This window comes from Telopea speciosissima, chromosome 5 (assembly GCF_018873765.1).
Source record: "Telopea speciosissima isolate NSW1024214 ecotype Mountain lineage chromosome 5, Tspe_v1, whole genome shotgun sequence".
In the NCBI taxonomy this organism is placed as follows: domain Eukaryota; kingdom Viridiplantae; phylum Streptophyta; class Magnoliopsida; order Proteales; family Proteaceae; genus Telopea; species Telopea speciosissima.
Genome location: NC_057920.1, coordinates 48,636,825 through 48,646,130, shown reverse-complemented (window position 1 = coordinate 48,646,130; position 9,306 = coordinate 48,636,825). Strand labels below are relative to the sequence as shown.

The 9,306-nt window shown below is 49.4% G+C and overlaps 1 protein-coding gene across 1 annotated transcript; it reads left to right on the top strand.

Annotated features, from left to right (window-relative positions):
• The first annotated feature begins 3,061 nt into the window (after positions 1-3,061).
• Positions 3,062-4,144, top strand: LOC122663024. The gene has a single exon (XM_043858734.1). It carries the CDS (start codon positions 3,062-3,064, stop codon positions 4,142-4,144), a length of 1,083 nt encoding a protein of 360 aa, XP_043714669.1.
• Positions 4,145-9,306: the final 5,162 nt, after the last annotated feature.

Genomic DNA, 9,306 nt, shown 5'->3' with positions numbered 1-9,306 from the left:
CATGTAAACTTCTTTCCATTTGAGGGAACAAGAATGAGACCACAAGAATCCACCCAAGCACCAAATTCCATTGCTGAGCCTAGGGAAAAAGCCCCAGGACCCCTCTTCTCCTCAGACAATAGGGTTGCATTAAAATCCCCTGTAACAAGCCACGTCATAGCCTCGATATTGAGATTTGCCAATTCCAACCACAGGTCTCTCCGATTAATTCTGAAACAGCTAGCATGAATAACTGAAACAACCATCAACTCCCCATTCCAAACAATAGACATAGAAATTTGCTGATCTGAAGAAGAAATGACCGAAGGGCGGGGTAGACCCAATTTCCAAATAACCCACAGATTCGGAACCAAATCCGGGCTCACATTATGGATCAAATCTGCATTATAACCCTTTTTATTAAAAAACAAAATAGGGAACTTACTGACCTCCAGCTTTGGTTCCACAAGACGCACCAAATCCGTACAAGTCTCAAGCAAAAAAGACGACAACGCTACCCAAGCAGCGTTCTGCTTACACCCTCTGATATTCCAGAATAGAACTTTCATTGGACACTAGCGGTTTTAGAAGCCAAACGGTCTGACCGTTTGCGACCCTGCTGCTCTGCTTCCATCCCTTTCTTCCCTTTACGGTGCTGTTGTTTCCGTCCCTCCAATTCAGCCATCACAGCTGCATTATCAATATCCACCACCTCCTTTGCGTGGACCACCACCATGCCATCTTGAAAAGAAGAATCCACAATCGCCTCCACCACATGGTCTACCCCAACCAAGAGAACTACTTCCAATTCCGCCTCAGCCTGAGGCGCCGACCCAACAACAGTGGACGCCACAGGAGGAAGGCCACCTGCCTGTCTACCACCACGGGTTGATCCAGCTCGGCCACCAGGCATCGAACCACCTCTAATAGCCTGCATCCGACCATGACCTACAGCCAAACCAACTCTACCTGACCCTCGACCCGACCCAGGAGCTTGGCCTCACTCCAAATTGAAATTTGAAAATGAAGGAGAGAATAACGTAGAATCTGTTTCAAAATTGAGATTGCCCACCACTCCAGCACCTTCGAAAATCGAAGGTCCCCTTAAGGAAGGAGAATTTGCTCGTGCTACATTTACATGATCAGAAAAATTCTGAATGGGATCCACATCACCCCTAAGATTCCTTACCAAAACTGACTCACCTCCATCAACATCCTCCCCACCGTCAACACTTACCGCACCACTGGCAACCACCAACTCGCCAGAAAACTGTGACTTGAGGACTCTAGAAGGAGCAACCTGCGACCCCACTGGTCTTCCACCATCAGCCAAGAGTGGTCTAGAAGTAGACCCATCACTACCAACCTCAGAACCTTGATGTATTTTATTGACTTATATGTTTGAATTGAATTTAATATTATTTTTAGTGGACTGTTGCTCATGGTTATTTTATTAACTTATTTGATTAATTCATTTGAGGATGCTATGGTGTTGATTTTAATTAAGTTGGAAATTATGAGATTTGATTTTTATAAAGAAAGGCTTATGCTGGTTTAATGGATTGAACCAAGCAATTAGTCTTGTTGGGATAACAAAACTGGCTCGGTCAGAACGAGCTACGGAGATTGTGAAATCCAATCCCAGCTCGAGAGTTCGATCGAGGGACAAAGATGACATTGCATATGCCAAACGAAAGAGATATCCTATGAAGCTTACGTAAGACACTCTAAGTCTATCACGGGCCAGCAAGGCCCCAAAACTTTCTCCCACGTCATGCCTAATCAGGCGCGTGGGAAGCGACGGGTAGATGTTATCCCCATTTCCATTCCTCATTGGTCTCACTCCACTCCGAGATTCCAGCTTACCACTCCCGGCATGATTCAAACTCTCCATCGCCATAAGTAGGGGAGGTAACGCACGTCCAATCCATCTGAATTCTCATTATTCTGACTATTGCTCAGAGGTCTAACTTAAGCATTGGAGTGAGATCACCGGCGATGCCCGGTACTCCCTGCTAATCCTTGTCTTGCAGGTAGAACTCGCTCCGAGAGGATTTATGATGCAACAGTTTTGGCGCTGTCTGTGGGAACGATACAATTCTCAAAGCCTTAGACTCTCTATCTGACTGAACTTGAAATCATGGCCGGAGAACCTAATGTCGTTCCATCCAATACTCAGGCCCCACTAGCCATGGACAACTCGGTGACTCATCAGACAATGAAGAACACCCGCGGCGACGAGAATGCAGGGAAGAAAACCCAACAGCGGCGGATGGCAACTGCATCCATCGACCCCCAGCTACCAGCGGCAGGGGAAGGGGCAAGAACCCAACCCTCTGCCACATTGGAGGCTAACCAAATGGTGACTCAAAATCAAGGCCAGTCCAGCCACGGCATTCAGGCTTTACCACCTCCGCCACCAATGCCCTAGTGATTCGTCCCCGAGATAGATCCTAGAGCGCCTGCCAATGTCGGCCAAATCCAGGACCTACAACTGCATGTTCTCAACAAGAGTGGGGTCCTGAGGGATATAGTTTATGAGGTGCAAGCATTGAGGGCAACCGCTGCCGCGGCCGCAGACCTCCCGCCAACAACAATACCACCCCCTACACCTTTGCTTCCTCTGGTACTCCCAAGAACCGCCCGAGAGAATCCAAGGACAGTAAGAGATGATATACGAGCATCAGGAAGTAGGGTGGGGTCGTCACACCCCTCCAAGCGAGAGCCACCTCCTCTAGGAACAGTGTGTACGGGGAACCTCCCTACCCGGAGCAGGCCCCCTCGGGGGGAAGATCAATCAATTTCCACCGGTAGGAGAACTCACAGCCGGTCTAAAAGGACTCATTCCAAGGCCTCAGACATATGCACTGATCGGGTAGACCCACCAAGGCTACCCCTTCCAGATCTCAAGGACGAGTTGAATGCACGTCGTACGCGCACGAACGTCATCAACAACCAGGTTGAAGAAAGCGAGCTTGACCGTAAGCTCAGAGAGATGAATAAAAAAATTACGGCCCTGGAGAGGGGAACAACCCCAAAAGAAAGCTCCAGGCCTGGCCAACATCCCTTTACGAGGGTGCTCATGAGAGCAGAGCTTCCCAAGGGTTTTAAACCCCCTACGTTCGAGGCTTATGATGGCAAGGGCGATCCCAACGACCACATCAGTTACTTCAATGCTATGATGACAGTCTATAGTGGGTCCGATGTAGTATCCTGCCGATCTTTCCCCACCTCTCTCAAGGGGCCCACGGCGTTGTGGTTCGCCAAATTGAAGCCTAACTCGATCCGAAGCTTCACAGAGTTGGCCAAAGCCTTTGTCAACCGCTTCCAGAGCAATGTAAAGCAGAAGAAGACCGTAGCCAACTTGTTGGCTGTGAAGCAGCGCTCTGATGAGTCCATCAGAGATTATATCACCCGCTTCAATGCGGAGAGCCTAGAGATCAAGGACCTGGGCGACACAATGGCCTTCAACGCCTTGCACAATGGGGTCACCAACCACGACTTGGTGAAATCGTTCACGCTGGACCCAGTAACGACCATGCCGCAGCTACTGGACCGCTACTACCAATATGCTAACATGTTCAATATCATGAAGGCAAGAAAAGCAGTGGACGACAAGGTCCCTGAGAAAAAGAGGGCAAGCGAGAAGGATGAGAAGAGTAAGGACACCAAGAGAGCAAGGTCAGACAAAGACCAAAGCCCTGACTACACCCTGCTCAACACCACCAGGACCAAAATCCTGATGGAAGTATCTAATCGAGGGCTGCTGCAACGACCCCGACCAATGTTCTCAAAGCCGGAGGATCGGAACCTGAATAAGTTTTGCGAGTTCCAACAAGATGTAGGCCATGACACGAAAGACTGCAGACAGCTGAAGAGGGAAATAGAGGACGTGATCCAGAATGGCCACCTGAGGCGTTACGCCAAGAAGGAGGCAAAAGATAACCCCCAAGGCCGAGAAGTCCCAAGGAATGACTGGCGAAGAGATGATAGAGCCTGGAGGGGGGAGACCGGGATCGCCAAGGCGACCAACTTGGTGATCATCGAGAAGTCAGGAGAAATCAAGACTAGGCCAACACGTCCACAGCCCCGACAATCCTCACCATCTTGGGAGGACCAGGGCAAGAGTCAACCCGCAAAGCTAAGGCGAAGGAGAGATTTGTAGCAGTAGCAGAAGTCACCGAGAAGAAAGCACGCACCGAGCCCAAGATCACCTTCTCGGATAAAGACATGAGGGGCTGAGCTAGCCACACGATGATGCCATCATGGTTCAGGAAGTTATAGCCAATCGACCCGTCCACAAGGTGTTAGTGGATACAAGAGCATCCGTGGATATGCTATCCTATGATGCATACTTGTAGTTCGGGTTCGAGCCCGATATGCTGAAGCCCGAGACCGCACTATTGTATAGATTCTCAGGAGCGTCAACACAATTTGAAGGATCTGTAGAGCACCTGATGACGGTGGGAACAGCCCCGCTCCAAAAGATCATAAAGGTCAACTTCATGGTCATTCGAGCGGCCACAGTCTACAACGCCATATTAGGCAGACCTACTCTAAACGAGTTGGGAGCGATAGTTTCTACCAAGCACCAGAAGGTCAAGTTTTCCACCCCGAATGGCATAGGGGAGTGCCAAACAGAGCATAAAAAAGCCAGGGAGTGCCACGCAGTGGTCCTGAAGGGCATCAAGGGCAACTATAGAGGAACAGCCTATCAGGTGGAGGTCGTGGACAACCGCAAAGGAGATAGATGCTATCAGCTGGGCGAACCGGTGGAGGAACTTGTGGAAGTCCCGGTGGATGAGCAGAACCCTGCCAGGACAGTCAAGATCGGGTCATCGCTAAGTCAAGAAGAAGCGAAGGAACTCACCTCGTTCCTATAGAAAAATAAAGACGTATTCGCCTGGTCAGCAGCTGACATGCCAGGCATGGCGCGGCACATTACTAAACACGCCCTACATGTCGACCCCAACAGAAAGCCAGTGCAGCAAAAAAGAAGAACGTTCGTGCCAGAAAAGCAAGCCGCGATGAAGGAAGAAATAGAGAAATTAAAAGCTTTATAAAAATTTTATTAGAGAAGAGCAATTTCCTACCTGGCTCGTGAATGTAGTAATGGTCCCCAAGCCGAACGGGAAATGGAGAATGTGTGTTGACTACACCGACCTCAATAAAGCTTGCCCCAAAGATGAATACCCACTGCCCCGGATCGATCTGCTAATAGATGCAACAGCCAGACAAGAGAGGCTAAGCTTTATGGATGCATACTCTGGATATAATCAGATCCTCATGAAGGAAGGAGATGAGTTGTATACGGTGTTCCGATCCAACCAGGAAAACTTCTGCTACCTGGTAATGCCCTTCGATCTGAAGAACGCAGGCGCGAGTTACCAAAGAATGGTAAACAAGATCTTCAAGGCCCAGATCGGCAGAAATATGGAGGTGTACGTGGATGATATGCCAGTCAAAAGCATCAAAGCCCAAGATCCCTTAGCCGATCTGAACGAGGCATTCCAAGTATTACAGGCCCACCAAATGAAGCTAAACCCCGTTAAGTGTGCCTTCGGGGTCAGCTTAGGTAATTTTTTGGGTTATATGGTGTCCCAGAGAGGAATTGAGGCCAACCCAACGAAAATCAAAGCTATATAAGAAATGAGCCCGTCGAAAACTGATCGCGAGGTACAAAGACTGAATGGTAGAATTGCAGCACTGGCGCGCTTTGTGTCTCGTTCGGGAGACAAATGCTTGCCATTCTTCAAAACTTTGAAGAATTTAAAAGACATGAGGAGTTTTGAGTGGACGGAGGAATGCCAGAAAGCCTTCGAAGACCTCAAAGCATACCTCGTCAATCCACCGCTGTTAACCAGACCAGTACCTAAAGAGGAGTTGCTCCTGTACTTGGCGATGTCACCAGTAGCTGTGAGTGCCACCTTAATAAGAGAAGAAGATGGAGTCCAAAGACCAGTGTATTATGTCAATCACGTCCTGTTGGACGTAGAAACTCGATACCCCAAGATCGAGAAGCTCGCATTTACGTTTGTAAAAGCAGCCCGAAAGCTTAGGCCATACTTTCAAGCCTACCCGATTGTGGTCATGTCGGACCAACCTCTAAAAAAGGTACTTCACAAGCCTAACGTATCCAAAAGATTGACAACCTGGGCGATTGAGCTGAGCGAGTACCAGATCGAGTACAGGCCTAGAACGGCCATAAAAGGCCAAGCTCTAGCGAACTTTGTAGCCGAGTGTGCCCAAAGTGAGAATGAGGTAGAGGAGGAGATCGTGCCGAAAGAAAAAATCAGCCCAGAGCCATCCTGGACAATGTTTGTGGATGGATCGAGTAATGCGGAGGTCAGGGGAGCAGGCTTCATCTTAACAAGCCCAGAAGGCTTCAAAATACAGTTTGCGCTACACCTGCACTTTCCTGCCTCCAATAATGAGGCTGAGTACGAAGCGCTGATTGGGGGACTGCAAATCGTAAAGGCTGTACAGGTCAAAAATCTAGCCGAACGGGCTAACTCACACCTGCTCGTGAACCAAGTCAACGGAGATTATGAGGCCAAAGATGATCGGATGGCAGCATATTTGAAAGAAGTGAAGCAGTTACTTAGCTCATTCGAGAGCTTTGAGATAATCAGGGTTCCGCGTTGCGAGAATGAGAAGGTGGACGTACTTTTGCATTTGTTTAAAGAAGAGCTAGCACAGCTTGACAGCTCAGCATATGTTGAACAACTTTATGGACCCGCTTATCTAGCTCGAGAGGTCGCGTAGGTCGAGGTTGAGCCCAGCTAAATGGACCCGATCGTCACGTGTCTGAAAGATGATGTCCTACCCTAAGACAAAACGGAGGCATGAAAGGTTCGAGGTCGTGCCGCCCGGTATACTCTAATAGAAGGAGAGCTTTACAAAAGGTCAATCATAGGCCCGTTGCTGAAATGTTTAGCTCCCGCACATGCCCTGAACACCTTGATAGAGGTCCATCAAGGCATATGCGGCAGTCACATGGGGGGACGCCACCTGGCCTATAAAGTACTGAGAGCTGGACTCTATTGGCCCAACATGCAGAAAGACGCCATCCAGTACGTGAGAAGGTGCAAGCAATGCCAAAAATTTGCAGACATACCACGACAGCCCGCTACGGAATTGGCTTCTATACTTAGTCCCATCCCCTTCGCCATGTGGGGAATGGATATACTGGGCAACTTCACCCCAGCCTCAGGGGGAAGAAAATATCACGTGGTCACTGTGGACTACTTCACCAAGTGGGTAGAAGCTGAGCCTTTAGCCAAGATCACGCGGCAACAAATGGAGAAATTCTTTAGAGATAAGATTATCTACAGGTTTGGCCTGCCAAAGATTCTGGTGACAGACAACGGGAAATAATTTGACAACCAGCAGTTCGATGCGTTTTACGCCCAATACGGTGTTGAGCATCGAACTACCTCAGAGGCATACCCTGGCAAAATCCAACATTAACGAGTTTAGAATCTCCTCGTCTAGTCGGGACCAAAAATCCTCCATGTCCTCCAAAGGACCATGGTCCATTAACTCGCTTGCCACACGAAGAATTTGGAGTGAAGACTCGCCCTCATAAACGTCCTACTGAAACTGGAGATGCTTCTTCCCCTTGGGAGGAGGGGGGCGTCGGGTGCACCTTGGCTAGACTTCCCCTTCAGAACGTCCTGGGGGCCTGACTTGGGAACCTTGGGGGTTTGGGTGGTCTCCCCCAAGGACACGACGCCCTGCGCAACTCTTTTAGAGGCAGGGTCACCGCTTGCCAATTCATCGCGCGACCTCTTCCCAGGAATCTTGGGTGGCAGGACCTTGCTAGGCACTTTCTCTTTTACCTTGGAGGAACCTTCCTGCCTCCTCTGGTCGCCACCTACAGATGAAGAATCCCTTATGGAGACACCCGGGAGCAAAGGACGAGTAGGACGCTAAGATTGCTTCTCCATAGCCTTTCTCCTGGCCGACGTAGCCTGTTCGCAAAGATTATGGGTGTCCGGTTCGTAGTCCACTGGAAAAGACAGACGTAAAATCAGATATAGATCATAGTCGTCCAAAGATAAGTTCGAGGGGAAAGGGACTCACCCTACGCTAAGCTCAAACCGTGCTTAATCAGCAGACCCTCATTTTCCAGACCATGCACATTGAAAGTCGTGCCCATCATCGCCATCTTGAGATACTGCTGATCATATGAGCTCAGCATAGGGACTTGATTCCCAGTCCGTAATCGAGCGGGTCTCCAGTCCACTTTAAAGGGTTACCCTCAATACGCGCAAAGAAAAAGCGATCTTTCCATTTCTTTGCTAATTCAGGCATATGGGAGACAAAAGACTTAGGCCCGTACGACCCCCGGGGGACTACATCGAGCCACATAGAACCACTCATCCCTGGACGGCTTTAGGTGGTAAAAATATAGGAAAACCACCCATGAGGCCTTGCGGCCAAGTTGGGCAAAGAACAAGTAAAATCCTAGAAGATGCTTCCAGGCGTTGGCGACCAATCGGCCAAGGGAAATCTTGAAACGATCCAACACTTCCTGAACGAACTGGTGAACAAGGAAGCGCAGACCACACTGAAAGGCTACTTCATACAAACACACAGTATTTGGCCGTGGGGTGTTCGCCCTCTCAGCCCTGGTAGGGACCCAAGTCTCTACCAATGCATGAAATCTGTACCGAAGGCGGAGGGCAGATAGAGAATCCTCAGTCATGGTGCTTTCAAAGGCTGCGACATAGGTGGGCCTCGCCGAGGCACCCTCTTCCTCCTCAACTCCGGCGGCACTGCCACCATCGACAATGCGCTCAATAGAAGTTTCGAATGTTGCTCTCTCACCACTGGGCTGAGCAGCAATGTCTTGGGTCAAATGACGGACTCAGACAGAGAATCTCTTTGACCCAAAAAGTATAGACCGTTCCTCTTGGGTCTCCTTAGAGCTCACCTCATGGTAGGAACCCCCACTCGCTTGGGCAACATTGTCGGAATCCCTGTGGGACTCCGCCTGGGAAGAAGAAGAAGAAGACATGATCAAAGAAACTTACTGATAAAGGTCAAGAGGGGTCGAGAATGGAAGAGCACTGTGCGATCGATGGGAAGCCACAAGAGAAGAACTTTGTTCGAGGGCCCGCAAACGCAACGGCACCAGAGTAAGATGCTATGACAAAAGATAAGAATCACGAGAGGCGCAAAGCTCAAAAAATGGAAGGAATCAGTAGAAGATTGCCGTAAAAGTGAACTTTCAATTTATGCACGCGAAGAGGAGGGGACGTTTCCAAATCCAAAGGCCAAAGGATGCAACCCATCGGATGGCTAGGGGTAGTTGGCGTTTGG